The sequence below is a fragment of the Salvelinus alpinus genome, chromosome 26 (assembly GCF_045679555.1).
Source record: "Salvelinus alpinus chromosome 26, SLU_Salpinus.1, whole genome shotgun sequence".
Taxonomy (NCBI): domain Eukaryota; kingdom Metazoa; phylum Chordata; class Actinopteri; order Salmoniformes; family Salmonidae; genus Salvelinus; species Salvelinus alpinus.
Window position 1 is genome coordinate 17,506,135 of NC_092111.1, and position 19,705 is coordinate 17,525,839.

The 19,705-nt window shown below is 43.6% G+C and overlaps 1 protein-coding gene across 2 annotated transcripts in view; it reads right to left on the bottom strand.

The window, feature by feature from the left end:
- Nucleotides 1-18,918, bottom strand: part of LOC139554855 (protein Jumonji-like) — an 88,297-nt gene extending 69,379 nt beyond the window's left edge. For both annotated transcript variants that reach the window (XM_071368061.1, XM_071368060.1), the window contains exon 1: nucleotides 18,251-18,918. In XM_071368061.1, the coding sequence (XP_071224162.1) occupies nucleotides 18,251-18,295 (45 nt within the window). In that variant the 5' untranslated portion in view covers nucleotides 18,296-18,918. The remainder of the gene's footprint in view (nucleotides 1-18,250) is intronic.
- Between the last annotated feature and the right edge of the window lie 787 nt (nucleotides 18,919-19,705).

The following is a 19,705-nucleotide window of genomic DNA, read 5'->3' on the forward strand; positions in this document are numbered from 1 at the left end:
CTCCCAGTCCTCCTCCCACCTTCTCACACTACCGTCGCTGCCAGAGGACATTGCCAGTCAAAGTGTGACATGTCAGTGCACCACTAGTCTCTTGTTCATCTGCTCAGTTGAAAACGTGCAAGTCTTTTTCCTCTGGTTCCTCCAAAACTCCACTACAGCCAGTTCACTGCAGTCCAGCCAAGTCAGTGGTGGGTGGGGATTTTGATTTGAACCAGACTAACCAACTACGTATCCTCAATAGCAATGTTAACCACACACACACACATGCCATAAAATGGCATTCCTATTTTCTCATTATTTTGCACACATTTATTCCCTGACCTCTAGAACCTCCTTTTCTATAAAAGCTACTTCGGAACACTTGGAAGATACTGTATTGGAGTAGGCAGTTCTGTGGGAATACCTTTGACAGAGGAAGTTCCCCTTGTTCTAGCCAATGTGATTCCATTGTTGTTCCTCAGGTTCACACACGCATCTCCAACTTAACACGTGTAACTGTACCACCTTATGTCACTTCAATGAAGTTATGAATAAAGGCTTCCATGATATGGTATGAAACTCCTCCCCCCTCTTCCTGCGTTTCGCCTCGTAGAATAAAGCTAAGGCTACGGAACAACCATAGAACACAGAAAGCTTTGTTTCCATACCATCACTTTCCCTCAGCTCCCCCCCACACACACACACACAGAGTCTGCTCCCTGGGATCTCCATCCACATGATGTAATGCTTTGCTACAGACTCACACTACGGTCTGTTCTCTCAGTTTTTAGTGGCCAACAGACCAGGCTACCAGACAAAAACTGTGGCATCATCTTGGGTCAAAGATTAAGCGCTAATGAGACCAGACTTTTTCCTGCAAATCAGTGATGTCCGTTTTTCATTTCCCCTTCATCCGAACTCCTGACAATCTTTTCTAGGTGGTTCTCTCATAGTGAAACTCCTCTGACACCAGTCGTCCTGTCAGACGGCAGTGGGGATACCCTTATCAGGTATCAGATTTCTGAATGGACACTGGCCGATGACCCACAATGCCAGACTAGTGATGTAACCATCTGAACAGGAAGCGCAACCAGAAGGATCCTGTCTGGTTGCCATGGGAAAAACTGGACATTTCCCTGCAATGCTGCCATCTAGCTAACCCATAGGAATAAATAATGAAACCCTCCCTTTCTTCAGGACAGGACTGCTGAGAAGCTTCTCACCCACGCCTCAGTGGAACCTGGAGAATTCACCCAACAGACTAGGGTTGGTTGGTCGGTCACCCACTTACAGGAGGCTACGGTGACTTTCACTTTTGTGTGTGTGGGGGTGGGGGACGGGGTGTAGTGCCAGTCATCTGAAGAGAAAAAAACTACTTCTGCTCCAAAGGTGTTGTTAAGTCAAACTGTTCTCTGGTTTTAGGCCTGGCTGCCAATCCCAGCTTATACAGTACCAGTCAAAAGTTTGGACAGGCCTACTCATTCAAGGGTTTTTCTTTATTTGTACTATTTTCCACATTGTATTATATTAGTAAAGACATTACAAATATGAAATAACACATATGGAATCATGTAGTAACCAAAAACAAATCAAAATATATTTTATATTTGAGATTCTTCAAAGTAGCCACCCTTTGCCTTGGCAGCTTTGGACTCTTAGCATTCTCTCAACCAGCTTCATGAGGTAGTCACCTGGAATCCTTTTCAATTATCAGGTGTGTCTTGTTAAAAGTTCATTTGTGGAATTTCTTTCCTGCAATAGTAAAAATAAAAGAACCCCTGGAATGAGTAGGTGTCTAAACTTTTGACTGGTACTGTAAAATCAAATACAGGAGAATTTCTGCCAGTTATCTTTGCATGAGTGTGCATGTTCGTGTGTGCCAGTCTGTGAATGTTGGTAAATGTGATCGTCTAAATTATGAAAGGAGGAGAAAAGAAGAGCAGAGACCGGAGGGATAGCTTAGTGACCAGGGTCTGTGAAACGCTCTAGTGAGTGAGAAAGAGGGGAGGAGCAGGAAGAGAGAGAGCCCTTACTGACAGATTAGATTATTTCGAAGCCTGGTGTGGTGGAAACACAAACAGACCGGCTCCATGCTTCCTGAGTTGATGTTGCCATGCATGAGAGTTAAAAAGACAGGAGTGTTGGCCACTTGTAGACTAAAGGGTGATAGAAGCTTCAAATAATCTTGAGCCAACATTACACAGAAGGGGGGGGGGCCTCAGTGAAACTGCTGTGGTCTTAATATTTTATTGATACAGTTCATTGATCTCTATTCAGCTTTACGTTCTGGATGTTTTACGTCAGCAGCAGCTCAGGGCTGGATGGAACTGAGGGCCGTGGCAGTGCCAACCAACCTGAGCTCGTTTCAGCTCCTATTAGCCATTTAAACACATGACAAAACCCAGGGGAAGGAGACTACCTACCCACCCCGGAGTCCCTCAACCCCCAGAGTCTGGTTACACTGCTGCTCGCCTATCAAAAGCACTTTGTTCTGCCATGGAGACCTCAGCCAACTACACAGCAGAGTGAGCAGGGAGCTTGGCAGGGATTGGCCAAGGCATATGGGTGGCTCCACCCATTCTCCCCCCATGCCCTAACAACAGCAGCATGCTGGTCTCTCCCTCTTCGCTTCCTTTCTCTCCTCAGCAGACTAACTGCACTCAATCTCTCTCCATCCAGGTCTGTCACACTCCCTCTGTTCATAACCCCTTTCCGGTCCCGTTTTGCCGGTCTGTCTGTGGAGAAGCCGTCATTATTCTCCACCACCCATCTCCATTTCCCCCTCAACCCTATCGCTCGTCAGTCCATTTCATGTCTGCAGCACGACACTGAACAGACCCCTCCAAGCACAGGGGTTCAGCGGTCACACACGCCTCCTGGGCCTCTTGCCTAGGGGCTCAGAAGCAGTGGGAAGTCAAGCTGGTTGCTGGCGGAAGGAAACACTGAACAGAAACACAGTAGAGAGGCTGAGACAGCAGAGGCATATTGCTCTACGCAGGTCTGCTTGACGCAGCACAGCGCAGGGTTGACGAGGCCTCTGATCTGACCTACTTTTCAATCGTCACTACAGGAAGGTAACGGAGTAAAAATGGCGGCCGGTCAGTTCCTCTATGACTGCTCAGGTCCACAGTTCCACATAAGACCAGGTGAAGCTCTGTTTCATCTGGTGAAGAGAAGGGTGGTCTGTCATTGTGGCTCTCCCTCCTTCCCCTCGTTGTACTCCCTCGTTCCACTCTGAGCAGAGCAGCAACAAAGAAAGAGAGGCCCTTCCCTTCAGCTTAGAAAGGTGTTAGCAGCAGCCTGTGTGTATGTGTGTGTGTGTTCGCACGTGCGTTACTATATCCAGCAATTTGTCCAGGCTGTACCATGGATGGCCCAGGTGGAGGCGGACAGCCCACGTCTTTGGGAGTGTGAGCAGAACAGACACATTGCCCTCGAACACAGCTAGCACCTGTCTGAGCAGGAGCAAAGCTGCCTGGTCCACATAAAAAGGAAGGTGAGGAATATGCTTCTTTTGCAAAGAGACAGAATCACACAGCAAGCTGTGAGAGGAGTGACGAGCACTGGTTCTTTTGAGGAGATGGAGAAACTGGTTCTTTTGAGGAGATGGAGAAACTGGCTCTTTTGAGGAGATGGAGAAACTGGCTCTTTTGAGGAGATGGAGAAACTGGCTCTTTTGAGGAGATGGAGAAACTGGCTCTTTTGAGGAGATGGAGAAACTGGCTCTGACAGCCTTCCTCTACTGTGAATGGGCAGTTTAATTGCTATTGATTTATTTTGTAGAAGTAGTACAGATAAGGTCTCATAAAATAACATTTGATTGTATGATGAATACATTGAATAAAGAATTAATTATAATTTCACAAAATCATGGTGGTGTGTGTTCTTATGGGGATACTTGCCTTGTGTACCTGTCCTTAGAAAATCTGTTTCTATTCCAACTTTCTTCCTGTCTGTCGTGGCTTTAGAGAGGAAACGTTATTTTCAGCAGAGCACAGCTGTGCATATATCTCACACATCCCTATTCAGACAACTGCCTTTGTCCAAACAGCCTTGAAGAATAAAAGCCAGTTAGATGTAGACAATACATTGATACCGGGCTTGGCAATCCGCTTCAGTCCCATCCTCCTTTGTAAATACATAAAACTACATTAAAAATCACCGCACATAAGACCTTTAACATTGCACGTTTAACGCATTTCTCCATTGTTTGTCATAAGAAATACACAACAATTAAATAGGGCCAGCTGTCAATCAGCCATTGTAAGAGAAGCTGAATGAGTGAAGGTCCGGGTGCTTCCCAGATCCATGTTGTTGCTCAGAGTAGAATCACTGCTGTACAATCACTGGTCTCATATTACCATACAGTTGGCCTCCACTACGCATGGCTGACCACACCGTTAAACAAACACCTGCAGACATCAGGTTAGTGGAACAGAAGGAACAGGTTCACACACACAAACGAAGGGGGGCATGTGGCATTGTCACAGAGTCGCTTTCAGAACAGACAATGGCAGCATGGATGGAGAAGACAGGCAATGAACAGAGTGTAGGGGTGAGGAGAAACCACAGAGGAAAAGTTGAGTAGGAAAAATAGTAGTTCTACACATCACAAAATGACCCTTGCACAATCACTTTAAAGTATATTACTTTATTTGGTAAATATTTTCTTAACTTTTCTTGAACTGCACTGTTGGTTAACTTCTTATGGCTGGGGGCAGTATTGAGTAGCTTGGATGAATAAGTTGCCCAAAGTAAACGGCCTGCTCCTCAGTCCCAGTTGCTAATATATGCATATTATTATTAGTATTGGATAGAAAACACTCTAAAGTTTCTAAAACTGTTTGAATGATGTCTGTGAGTATAACATAACTCATATGGCAAGCAAAATCCTGAGGAGAAATCAAAACAGGAAGTGAGAAATCTGAGCTTTGTATGTATTCACCAGAGTCCCCAATGAAATCCCTTTGAGATATTAATGTTGCACTGCCTAGGGGTTCCACTAGATGTCAACCATCAATAGAAATTATAAAATGAGACTTCTATGGTGTTGTGGGAGTGAATGATAGCAGAATCTTTCAGGTGTCTGGCAGTCAGCCGTTTTCTGATCACGCTTATTCCTCATGGTACCCACTTGCGTTCCATTGCTCATGAAGACAAGGAATACTCCGGTTGGAACTTTATTGAAGCTATATGTTAAAAACATCCTAATGATTGATTCTGTACTTAGTTTGAAATGTTTCTTCGACCTGTAATATATTTTTGATGTTTTTGTCCGATGTAACGCTAACCAGAATGAGCGTTTGGATATGTATACCAAACGCGCTAAGGTATTTGGACATAAATAACGGACATTATCGAACAAAACAAACATTTATTGTGGACCTGGGATTCCTGGAGTGCTTTCTGATGTAGATCAAAGGTAAGGGAATATTTATCATGTAATTTCTTGTTTATGTTGACGTCAACATGGCGGCTAATTGTGACATTTTTCTGAGCGCTGTCTCAGATTATTGCATGGCTGGCTTATTCCGTAAAGTTTTTTTTAAATCAGACACAGCAGTTGCATTAAGGAGAGGTATATCTATAATTCCATGTGTATAACTTGTATTATCATCTACATTTATGATGAGTATTTCTGTTGAATGATGTGGCTATGCAAAAATCACTGGATGTTTTTGGAACTAGTGAATGTAACGCGCCAATGTAAACTCATATTTTGATAAATATGAACTTTATCAAACAAAACATACATGTATTGTGTAACATGAAGTCCTATTAGTGTCATCTGATGAAGATCAAAGGTTAGTGATTAATTTTCTCTATTTGATCTTTTTATCTCTCTTTCACTGAAAAAAAATGGCTGTGTTTTTCTGTGGCTATATGTGGTAACCTAACAATCGTTTGTGGTGCTTTTGCTGTAAAGCATATTTGAAATCGGACACTGTGGTGGGATTAACAACAAGAATAGCTTTAAAATGGTATGAGATACATGTATGTTTGAGGAATTTTAATTATGAGAATTTTGATGTTTTGAAAATGGCGCCCTGCACGTTCACTGGCTGTTGTCATATCGGGATTGCAGCCATAAGAAGTTAACTTCTTTGGGGTAGGGGGCAGTATTTTCACGTCCGGATGAAAAGCATGCCCAGAGTAAACATCCTGCTACAAAGCCATAAAAGCTAGAATATGCATAGTATTAGTAGCTTTGGATAGAAAACACTCTGAAGTTTCTAAAACTGTTTGAATGATGTCTGTGAGTATAACAGAACTCATCAGGCAGGCAAAAACCTGAGAAAAAAATCCAACTAGGAAGTGGGAAGTCTGAGGTTGGTTGATTTTCAACTCAGCTCCTATTGAAGATAGTGGGATATTGGTAATGTTGCACTTCCTAAGGCTTCCACTAGATGTCAACAGTCGTTAGAACCTTGTCTGATGCCCCTACTGTGAAGTGGGGCCGAAGGAGAGAGGAATGAGTAAGGTCTATCGTGACCTGAACATGCCCTGACCATGCGCGTTCACGTGAGAGCGAGCTCTGTTCCATCGCACTTCTGAATACACAGGAACACTCCGGTTGGAACATCGACGAACTATGTTAAAAACATCCTAAAGATTGATTCAATACTTTGTTTGTCATGTTTTTACAGATTGTAATATAACTTTAACTTTTCGTCCGTACTTCCCGCTGGACCTGACCTCGCGTTGTGAGTTTGGAAAGTGTACTGAACGCTAGAACAACAAGGAGGAATTTGGACATAATCGAACATTTGTGTAACTGGGATTCCTGGGAGTGCATTCTGATGAAGATCATCAAAGGTAAGTGTATGTTTATAATTTTACTTCTGACTTCTGTTGACTGCATAATATGGCGGCTATATTTGTGTCTTGATTGGGCTCTGAGCGCCGACTCAGATTATTGCATGGGTTGCATTTTTCGTAAAGCTTGTTTGAAATCTGACACAGCGGTTGCATTAAGGAGAAGTGCATCTAAAATTCCATGCATAACAGTTGTATCTTTTAGCAATGTTTATTATGAGTATTCCTGTAAATTGATGTGGCTCTCTGCAAAATCAAAGGATGTTTTGTGACTTCTGAACATAAGGCGCCAATGTAAACTCAATTTTTTGGATATAAATATGAACTTTACCGAACAAAACATACATGTATCGTGTAACATGAAGTCCTATGAGTGTCATCTGATGAAGATCATCAAAGGTTAGTGATTCATTTTATCTCTATTTCTGCTTTTTGTGTTATTCTGTGAATAGGCACTCACCTAACATAATCGTTTGGTTTGCTTTCGTTGTGAAGTTTTTTTTGAAATCGGACACTGTGGCTGGATTTACAACAAGTGTATCTTTAAAATGGTGTAAAATACATGTATGTTTGAGGAATTTTTAATTATGGGATTTCTGTTGCTTCGAATTTGGCGCCCTGCAGTTTCAATGGCTGTTGAAGAGGTGGGACGCTCACGTCTCACGTACCCTAGAGAGGTTAAGGGCTTGTAGTAAGCATTTCACGGTAAGGTCTACACATGTATTTGGCTCAGGTGACACAAAGTTGGATTTGATTTGTATTGGAGTTATTTTCTCAGAGAGCAAAAGGGAAACGTTGTATTAAAGCTATTCATCAAATCCTGTGAGACAGAAAGAAACACTTGGCCCTGAACACAAAACTGAAGCCGAGAGAGGTAGAGGTATAGACGCCAAGACGCCCTACTGACTGATATAAGGTGATAATCTAAATTTGGCTGTCAATCTGTGGGCTCACTGGGAACAGTCGTGTGTTTGAGGAAGAGACGGCTGCTTTTGGAATCAATTCCTCTGACAGGTTCTTCATACATCAATGCCCTCATTTGGGGAGAGAATATGCACACTGCAGAGTCAGACACTCAGCTTTTCCATGAATTAATTTCACAGGACTGAAATAAAACAGTATGGTTTAGACTAGCTTCTCTCTGGTGAGGGAGAACATTAAACCAAACTAGCATGAAGCACTACTGTCTACCTTTATCAATGAATGAAAAGCATTTAGACCTTTATAAATGAATGGCAAATAACCAGCTCCAAAACATCAGAACTGAGTTTAGTCAAACTCAAATATCTGTTTCAGTGGCATGGACTGAAGAGAATTTAGTATAAATAGCCAACACAGCTGAGAATTGGTGTAGCCTACATCTCACTGCTGAGAAGGCTGTGCACAGACCACATTTACACAAACATCATAGTGGTTCAGTTAAACCTCATGGGATCCCCAAGACACAGCGGGCCGTGTCTAGACTTGACAGTTCATGCCGCTTTGGTATTCTGATCATAGAGTTCTGATCATGGAATTCCGAAAGCGTCAGGAGTCTACACCTACATGTAAATGAGTCTACAGTGTCCAGTGTGTCCGGACTCTCTTTTCCCGCCAATATTCAAATGCCAGTATGCATTCTACAAACGGTGGAATAGGCTAAATTATAATAAAATCACAACTGATGGCAGTAGCTAACCTCTGTAGTTAGCCAGTAAGCAATGCTAAAGGGATTGCAAATGAATGAGCATATCTCTAGTCAAACAAATGAGTTTTTCTTCTAAATATGAACTAGCTGGCTAGCATTGAAGAGGCCTGCAAACATGTTCCTCGGTGCTTGGAATGCATTTCTGGAGACTGGTGGGAGGAGTGCTGGACGTCACCCACTGTATGCGCTTTCGGTAGCCTGGCTGCATTCAGACGAAGGAGAAATTCCCACACAATGCATCCCTGACCACCTGATGTGGTCAGCCATATTTGAACACAATTAGACCACAAAGCGACTTTTGTACATCTAGACCAGTCTTTTCAATGCGATCTTTGTATTCTGATAGTAGGAGTCGCATGGAAGTGTCAAGTGTAGACACGACCTGAGAAACTACAAGTCAAAGGCATTGTGAGTTTCTCTGGAGTGGGGAAAGAAAGGGGGAAGGGAGGCAGACTGACAGTTTCACGGTACTGTGGTTTAAGGACAGACAGAACAGGGCACACATCTGTAGCTGTCGCTCACAACCAAGCAGAGCGATTGACAGCCAGGGGGATCCATGCAGCACCGTGCTCCCAGAGCCATGTTCACAGTCAATTAGTAGTGGGGAGAAGAAAAAATATATATTAAAAAAATAAATAAACTTGGCTCATGGGAGAGCACAGGGGTAGCAGGAGGGTTACTCTTACCCCAAAACATAGGAGTATTCTGCACTCTGCAGCTCCCATCATGCACCATCACTGCGGTTGGGGAGCTGTGTTGATGCAAGCGTGAGGCCGGGCCCCAGCACAGCCAGTAGAGCGCTGACTGAGCTGAGAGACGCAAAGCTGCTTTGTCCCGTTTGTAAACGTCCAGGGTCAGAGGGTTCACAGCATACAAACGCTGTGCTTAACCCCCTAACCGACCTACCAGCCATGTTCCAGGAATCAAAACAATAGCAGCAGAAAATGTAATTTGTTTTTCCTCAGCACTACAGTTACTCAATATAGTCCAGGCGTTTGACCATCATATTTCAACCGTATTAATTTTATTCACAAGCTATTCTCCTTTGACGTTCAAACAAAGTAGGCCTGAAAATGACCCATAACAATGGACTCCATTTCTCTGATGGAGAGAGAAGTTATTTACAACAGGAGAACAGAGCCAGACAGCCAGCAGCAGCCGTGGCTTCAACAGATTCATGCCCCATAAAAATAGCAGTGGATGGATTTCAGAGAGTAGAGTCGCCTGCCAGATGCTGGGAGACTAAATGATTATGTTAGGTTATAGTCGCACTACACGGCTCTGTTAGCTGGAGGAAAACAACTATCAGGGCCAACAGAAATTAAGTGGAGGATTTCATGTGGTTTAATGAAGCTGTGAGCTCTGCTCTCCTGCAGCAGGCCCAGTGTCACCAACAGGACACACTGTGGATGACAGATACAAGCAGCTAGTGATTAGCTGGCCTGGTATTCACAGGCCAGTTTGACTGGGAGGGAGAAACCTCAACTGTCACTAAAACGCTCTCTTTCTGCAGAGACAATGAGTGGACTGGTAGAGTGAAGCTCAAAAGAGATGGCTGCAGGAGAGAAGGCTGAGTGTAATGCTAACTGTCAGGGAGATAAGATTAGCCGTTACTTTGCTGGTAATGGAGGAGACCGCAGCAGAACAGACAGTTGACAGGAAGCTGACCACAGAGGGGCCCCAGCCTGGCTCTACACCATGCTACTGCTCTGGGCTCACAAACGCTCACTGACATGGACATGCATCCAACACAGTGTTGGCTTCTTACACCACAGCCTTTAAATCTAATAGCCAACAGAAACTAATAGAGAAAAAGGTCCATGCCAGTATAGCCCAAACACATATTTTTTGCATCTCTTGTTCTGGCAATTATCACATACTGTAGAAACGTCATTGGGAGGAAAGATGTTTGATATGCTTTTTACACACACCACTGCTGAGAAAATCATGATGAAAGTGGCCATTCAGAGTGCAGGGCTATATGACTGTAGATTACAGTGGGCAGGTTGTTGTTTGTTTGGGGCTCACAACACTAAAGCCCCTCGCTTGCACAGAAATACAGAAAACAGGCAATTAAGAAGTGATTTTCACCTCATAGCTTGGCCCGTTTCCTCACAAAGAACCACGCTGCAGCCTGGGGAGGAGAGGAGAGGCCCAGGGAAGGAGCTGCAGGGGTAGGACAGGGTGGTGTTACTGGGAGGCAGCGTACTGTGGGGCCGTGCGCAAAATATTATGATGTATGAGAAACGATTAGATCAGATACAGAAGGGAGGGAGGGAAGGGTCCCCAGCAGGCTAGAGAGAGAGGAGCAGCAGGGTTGATTCATACTATCCCTTTCTCACTCCTTCCTTCCTTCCTTCTCATTCTCTCCCTCTAGTTGGTAATTGAGCTCAAAGGGATCCTGTGGAGGTGAAATGTACTTTGTCTCAGGCACACAGACAAACCTGGTTGCCACGGAGACAGAGACACCTAGTTACCACGGTGTCACCGCTTACAGGATCCTCTGCCAACGTCACAGTAAACAGGAGAACCAGTCACACACCTCCTGTCCTATCAGGCCAAGTCACAGACACAAAGCCACACACCAAACCATGGCTGCTGCCTCAGTCAGTGGGTCTGGCAGATTGTCCAGTGATAAAGGTACTCAGACACTCCTCCTTCAAGGTTGGCAAATGGTTCCACTTAACTATGTCTGAGCACCAAGCCAAGTAAGACCATTCAATACTCAGAGGAAACTAAATGGCTGCCTCTCCTCCACTTGCTCTCCATTCGGGTAGTAAAGTAAATGTGGTAACAATGACTGATAGGAGTAATAATGCCTCAGTTGATTTCAGTGGAACCGTCATTTACAGTACCAGGTAATGGTTTTCTGGTTTCATTCAAAATACAATAGTGTGATATTAAAGGGAACAGGCCTCAAACAGCTAGTTCTGTCAGGAAATGCCTTAGTTGTGAAATACCTAAAATAGCACTAGAGTGTAAATTGCCACACATTTCATACCAAAGTAAGTCATGCCTCTCAGCCTGTTACCTACAAACACCCCTCAGTACAGTCTGTGCAAAGCTACTTTACAGTCTAACTTCAGCTCTCCACTATGTTCAGACACTGGAGTGTCGTGTCTGAAAACAGACCGATGGATGCTCCATTCTGCCCAGACTCCAGCAGTTGCTATAGTAACGGAGTGGCTAGGCCCCCTCCGATGGCATGAATAAAAAATAAATAAAAAAAACACTAGGTGACTCCCAGATTCAGTTTACATTACATGGCAGAGTTGGTTTGGATTGAACTTCTATGATTACCAACTGAAGCCTTACTAAATCGCATACTCTGTCCTCAGTCACACAGTATACTATAGACCTAGATAGACATCTATAGGCCTAAATGGCTGTAGTGTAAATCTGCTGAAATTTACCAATGTAATGAGATTTAAGCAAGGCTGTACAGTATATGGATCTGACGTGATCAACATTAAGATCAGTATCTAGACCCGGCTCTGTCATTAGCAACGGTAAAGATTGAAATTCTACCCGCAACAGACCCCAATTTAATTATTTCTATCCTCTTTAGTTCTCAGACTAAAAACCACAACCTGTGACAGTGCTTCCTTTGGGAGGGTTATTTGATCCAGGGCCAGGGGGCAGGGCCAGCCTTTCAGCCTGGGCTTTGGCTCCCTTCCCTGGGTGTACCAAACACTACAGTCCCCTGCTGTGAGGCCTAGTGAAAACTTAGCAGCTAGAAGTGTCATTAAAATTCTGCCATTATGCAGAGAGATCAGAGGCATTACTTTTGACTGAATCAGATTTCTGACAATTCTTCTATTTTAAATATTAATCCCACTGTTGGGTCATAATGAACATCTGTCAACGTTCTTTATGAAACCACATATTGTGAATAATCTTTATACGTTTCAGGCCGCCAAGACAACAGCAGCTATCTAATGGCATGTGAGGGACAGAATGTGTGGCTAACCAAACTCCTGGCCTCATGTGTTTAGCTGACCCACAGGGACAAAGCACAGGGTGCCTGTTTATGGTGAGAGAGGGAGAGGCGAGGTGAGGTATTCCAACAGTTTACACTCCATCTATCTGGGGAAGCTTCCAATGTTTCCTTTGGCAGTTTGAAGCCAAACAACAAAATGTGGGAAGAATGCAGCGAGGAGGGAGTGGAGAGAAGAAACCACCAAGGAGACGGATCTCCCGCCAAACAGATGAATACAAACACACTACAGACAAATATACACGAGTGTTGTAAGCAGCAAGATATCCCACCGCCAACCCCTCCACAGCAGTTTAGAGGAGATTCTCTGGCTCAGCGGGAGAGAACTGCCGTAGCTTCTGCTCTCATACTGATCCCACTGGAAACGGTGCCGCTCTGCTCTTTGCACCTGGCTGAGTAATGACACTGAGGGAATAAAAAAATATATATAAAAAAACAAACAGTATTCTATTACCAGACAAGATGGCGCAGGAAACTAATGTGTTTCTCATGGTGCTGGAGCACAGAGCGGTAACTAACTCGCCTCCATTCACCAAAAAAAAAAAACGCTTCAGTTTCTTGCCTCCCCACCTTTGAGCTGTGCAAGTCCACCCCCCCCCCCGCCACTCGGTCCCCACAAAGCCAATGCAGCCCACCCAACTACTCCAGCAGATTATAGTGAGAAGAGTACACACTGCAGCCACTTACTGCACAAGCTCATTACTGTAGTAAATCGAGAGGCGAGCTGCCACCCAGAGTTAGGCCTGTCCTCAGAAGGGGGGGCGACGCTTGTTGAAAAGGCTGCATTAACATGCACTGAGGGAGAGGACATCTTTCAGAAAACGACACCGGCTTGTTCAAGGGCCTCAAATGACTGCAATAAAAATGTAAATAAAGAAATACCTTCATCACCACAGTAAATATGACATCTGACTAATGCTTTGACTCCAACTTAACCCGTGGATAAGTCAGTGTGCCAATCTAACACAGCAGTGGACAAAGGTCCATGTGGGGGTCTCTGGCAGGAAACAGATATTATACAGCTACACATGAAATATAACCATTATATACACCACTACAAACATCATTGCATCACCGATTTATATAGAATAAATTGGTGGAAACCTAGAACCCCAAACTACATAATGAGAGTTTTGTAATGAGTGCACTATGATTCAAAACTCAGACATGAGTAAATACGAGTCCTATAAACCAGGTATAACACAGCTGTGTAATCTGATGGTCAACTATATTTAGACATTGAGTATAATGATTTATAAATCATGTTGAATAACAATATATGGCTAAAATAGCCTCCTCGCTGCCCATTCAGCAGCTCATCACGCATCAAAGCATTAGGAGTCTGTAACGTGGATCAATATAGTCAGAATGGAACCTCTATTGCTTTATCCCTGGAGGCTTACTGCTGCCTGATGAAGGTAAGTCAGAGTGGTAGAAAGGGATCTAGAGATAATACCGGATTGACCGAGAGTGTATAACTGATGTGTCCAGCCCCAGCTCAACCATAGAAGCAGTCCATGCACTCACTCTCCACAGGGTCGGTACAACACAGATGTTTCGGGTTTTCAACCTAACTTCCGTTTGCCCTAAAGAACAGATGTAGGGACAACGCTGAGACGTCTTTTTACGCCTGCCATGTTAGGTTAGTGGTTGGATGGCAGGACACTGCAGTACTAATGGTTCCATTAGGCTTTACAGTCAGTAGAGACTCCATAGAAGTCTACCGCACTCTGAACACAACCCTCACCAGCTGAATGGGTTCAGCTAAGGTGTCTTGTTCATAATGCCCTCCATCCTCCCCTGTTCTGCCCTCCAGTCACACCCATGCAGCCTACCTACTGCCGTCAAGTGTCCTCCCACCTCAGGGTTGAAGCATGTTGAGGCAAAACCAAAGACATCTAAAAATGCTGATTCAGCTCCTCCGGGATTCAGAACAGATAAGCTTTGGCTGCCACATACACACACATACTGTGTAGTGCAGCTTGTGTCCCTCTCAGGGCAGTCCAGCCAAACCCACAGGAGTAGGAAGACATAAATCATGTAGCAAAATGAAGCAGTGCATTCAGTGAGAATGTGGTGTACATGAGTCTCATACATACATATATTCTGAATAGTCCTCCAATACAGCAATGTCAGACAGTCTCATCTCAGAATAATCGCACATATGATAGAGTATATTTCAGCACATGATTACAATATCAAACAGTACATAGGAACACATCCTCCTCAGCACAGATATGGAGTCATTATCCATGGTATCAACACAGTCACCCCCCATTTGTATGATATTACAGCAGTTCATCTGCCTGGTACAGTACGTATGGCACTACCCTGGTAGTTTAATAAAATAGTGCATGAGCCTGGCTGGTAGTTTGCCCATAAAGAGGTTGGTCTAATGAACAGAAAAGGAACTGTGGCCTTGTGCAGAGATAGTGCCGAGATGGTAACAGCTGATAAGAGATAGGTCACATTACATAACAGGGCAACAGGGGCAGGGTGCGTGAAGTAAAGCTGTCATAAAATCAGGGATAGACAGAATGGAGAATAGGAGGCGATGGGCTGGCTGCAGCTGATCACTGGCGGCCCAAATTAAATTTGGCAGTTTGGGGAGCTCCCGTAACGACGCAGTAAAGTGGAACATTGTCTGTTGGCAGACAGAAAAACACTGAGAACTGAATAAATCCATCAATAAATGCAACAGCATCAAAAGGCTGTGTCTGCCAGTTCCCTCTCTCCACGTACTGTGGAGATCCAGCTCTCCACGTACTGTGGAGTCAGTGGTCCCGCCGATATAAAGGAGGATAAAACTATGATTAATACTAAGAATGCTTGAGCAAGAAGGTGGAGGGTAGTGGTGTAGAATGAGGTGTCTGAAACCTTCCTGTTGAAACCTACCTCACAGCATCTCACTGGCCCAGTTACAGTGCCAAGGTTCCTCAGGGCGGAACGGTGAACTCTGCTGTGTTACACACGGGAAGAAAACGAGGATTTTAAAAAGACCATCTGCATTAAAACAGAAGGTTAAATTAAGCACATTCAGGCTCAGACCCACAAACTCTCATGGGTGGATATGAGGCACAAATTTAAATAGTAAAGCTGAAGGACTGGGGAGGGAGAGAGGGGAGGGAACGTTTACAGGCCTCGACCCCGGCCCCCTCTATTTGTGTTTCCTCTTTTTGTGCTCAACACACTGCAGTGGATTTTTCAACTTGGCCCTCATCAGTTGTGTGCCTGATGAAACAAACACTGACAGCTTCTTTACATTTGTAAAGACCCCTGCAGCAGCTGTGCTTATCCCACCACACAGCCAAGCTCTATCCCAGCACACAGAGGCCAGCCCAGCGCCACAAAGCCTGAATCAGAGGCAGCTCTATCCCACCACACATCCTGAGAACAGCCTAGTCAGGACAAAATGGCCCTGGCTGCACGTCTCCTCTCAGTGGTATGTTCAGATAAACACCACAAATCTAGCAAACGCCGCTACCCAAATGAGTTATTACACCCCCGCCAAATTCACTGAATATACAGATATCATTTCAGAGAGTGAGAGTGTTTGTGCCTCTAAAATTGTTTTTTTGGGGGGGGTTAACTTGAGTCTTATCTAAGGAGCAGCAACTGCCTTGTCTGCTTTATAAAAAGTGTTTTTTCCCCCTGATGTATGTATTTAATAACATGGATGGAGCACATGGGGGAGAATCACAACTCACTCTTTTCCAGTGTTCCTGAGGAGCCAAGCATGGCTAATTGTCTAACGCTAATTAAGGGGACGTTAAATCAGAGGGGCCAAGAGTTGTTCTGAGGGGGAGGGTGTTGCGTTCTGAGTGGGGGGCCCTGAGGAGAGGGGGGCACCTCCAGGTTGTTTTGTCGTTCGCATGGTTTGGTCCGACCAGATTTTTACCCCAGCTGCTGCAGCTCAGCAGATGTGACAGCCATGTTCCGTGCAGTCCAATTCCACACACAAACATAGCCATATAAGCATACATCTATAATTACGTAAGTTATGAATAAAATATCAGACATAATTTTCAGTCTTGAGATTTCCCCAGTGTCCTTTTCGCTGTCAAATTATCTCACCTGTCCCAAAGAAAGTTGGAAATGTAGTGCATTGATTACTTTAGCATTGCAGTGAGAGTTGAGTATGTTAGGGAGAAATAGTATCACACTCTGGGGAAAGTATAGAGTATATGGACTGTAACTATATGCTTAACACTTCGGGAAATGAGTATTATTTCACCTCATAATATATAAAAAGTATAACGTTTCAATCACGTTAGAGTGGAATGTTTGGGCAAGGCCACAATCACACCTTATGAGGTTCCCACTGTGCTTTCATAACTCAAGTGTTGTGGGCCACAAACAGCAGGCCCACACGTGGCCAAAATGTTTTGAGATTAAATATATGGAAATAAAAACGTGCATCATCTGAAGTTATGTTATTATTCAAAGTAGTTCATAATAACTTCACATTGTTTCCACACGAGGAAAATTCACACGAGGACACGCAGTAACGTGAGGGTTAAACTCAGCCAAGGGATGTGCCAGTGTCTCAGTTTGAGAGAGTACGTCATTGGTTAGTTTACGCCTGTTTTAAAACTAAATTTAAAATATTTTAAATCTTTTGGGTTACACAGAGGGTAAAAATCTTTAAATTACCTAAATTGGTATAGCCCCTTTGACAAATTCACCGGTATTAGGTAGTTGCAGATAGAAAATGGTCGCTTCTTGCCTCCCCTTCACACGAACCTCTGCAATGCGACTGAAATACCACCTCTTTAAAATTACACAAAAAACAAGTTCGCGTTTAATATACTATGCCCTTTAACACTTCGTTTAGTGGCATCCAGGGTCTCTCGTCTGCTTAAACTTAAATGGGGATTTAGAAAAAAAATGTCCGAGAAGCTTTAACATTCCTGACTCAGCAAGCTCAGGCTGCAATATATTCCATTCACTGAGATAACACAGACGTGCAACACAACATTAAAATGATGAGACCCTTTATCGCATATCAATGTTAGTAAACCAACAGACAAGCAACTCCTCCTGAACGTTCCACTACGATTGTATAATGATAAATTCTTCTCAAATGTTAAATTGCCTAACCCCTGCGTCCTCTTCCTACCGAGAAAATTAATGAGCCACAGTCCACTCATGGTCGGACTGTGCTTTTCAGTTACAGTCAAGTCACGTCAACATAACTAAAGTGAATGTTGTTATGATATCCAACAGCAAAACAAATGTTAATTTATAAATGCCACAGTGTATAGAGGGCTGCTCAGGATGGGGGTATGCAACCCGGAATCAGCCATGGGAGATATGGCGGTCTCTCTTCACGGCTCTGAAAGGAACTAAAGGAGAAAAATATATTCTGAAAACAAGTAGCCAGCTCCAGTGTAAAATTGACTTAAATTGTTGTGTGAGGTTTATTGATTTCTCGTAGAGTGATGATTCCTCAATGCGCATTGCCCTTCCATGGCGAGTTAATAATCAAATAAATAGCCTTGTCTGATGTTTAAGAACTGAAGCAACACAGACACTGTATACATATAACAGACTCTTTAAAATCAAAGACGTCTAATTGATAACACATTCTACAACTTCAATATCTGAAAGGCAATTCGACTCCAATAGGCCACAGCTGTGTAATGGTAACCTTTCTACTCCGTGATCGAAGTGGATGCATTTTCTTCGAAACAGGCGAATTGAACGTGCAAACTTGTAAAGGTCAAATTATTTTATGCACATAGGACAATAATAGGAAAGTAGCTACTCACGTATTTCTTTTGGATGATATTCCTCTTGGGTCTTTCCTTGCTCATTCTGCAATCCAAAATATTTTGCTAAAGAGAGAATGGCCACATGAATTTCTTTCTTTGACTCTCGCTTCTCCCGGAGCACACCAAACACAATTTAAATCCCCGGTCTGTTGGGAGCTCTCTGGCTTCGTAGAATCCCCACTCAGGGTTTCCCTCGACGATCTGGTTTTCGTCGTTAGATTCCAAATTAAAGGTCCACGACGAACAGAGACAACCCAAAAACAAACTCACGTCGGCATAACATACTCAAAACAATTCACAACAAATAACTTCCATTCGCAAAAACCCCTCGGCGTTCTCTCTCCCGGCTATCCTGACATGAATATTCTAAAGGTATTAGTCTTGTTTTAAAAGTCACATCTTGTTTGAGAAGAGGATATCAATCGAACCAAATAAATAAATAAAATAAAAAAGGTTCGATGTCCCGTTTTGGCTGGAGCTATCAGACGACGACTGTTGGCTACTCCAGCGCCGCTGCTATTCTGTACGAGGCGTGCTTCTTTCTTTCCCAGGTTCAGCCTATCACATCCGTTACCATGGACAGCGGCAACTTTAAAAGACCGTTTTTCGGGCACCGGGTAAAAATTATTTTACAAAACGGGAGATGAATAATATATCACGGATAAAGTAGCCTACTTTGTTCGAAGGAATCGGATCCCCACACGTAGGCTAGTTGGTTCTTTGAAAATTGCAAGTTACCACGTGTTTCCTATTTCTCCTCAGTGGCTTGAGCTATCAAGTGAAAAGCGGATCTGGATTCCATTCATATTTAGTGTTCAAATTATCAACCTTGTTTCAAGCCCTCAATCTATGTAATGGCAATGCTACAAAGTAATCAATAATATTCTGTTGCCAAAGTAAATACTGTTTTTAGCCCACAGGCCTACATTCACCTTCAGAATGGCATTGTGCATTGAGGTAAGGAAGGTGAAGTCAAGTAAACCTTACATCACAGCTACCATATTATTTTGGGGAATCTTATCACATGTAAATGTGATTTTTTTTCTTCTAAGATTTGAGATTTTCAAAACTAGCTTCCTTGTTAAATTCACTCCAGCTGTGCACAACTTCTGGCAGACTCACTAAACACCGTTGAGAAATGGTCACCAGAATCCGAGATTATGCTACAGGACTGCTTTTGAGACTAACATTGACAAGCTAACCACCTCCATCACTGGAAAATGCATTGGCTACATTGTCCCCACATGAGGGTTTGTTGCTTCCCCAATCAAAAGCCCTGGATTAGCACTGAGAGTGGCACTAAATTAAAGGACTACACAACCCTGAGGCGACTGCCAAGGATATGAATAAGTACAAGACGTCCTGCTATGACCTCCACAGAGTCATCAAACGAGAAAATTGACAATATAGCAATAAGGTGGAATCATACTACACAGGCTCCGACGCCCGTCG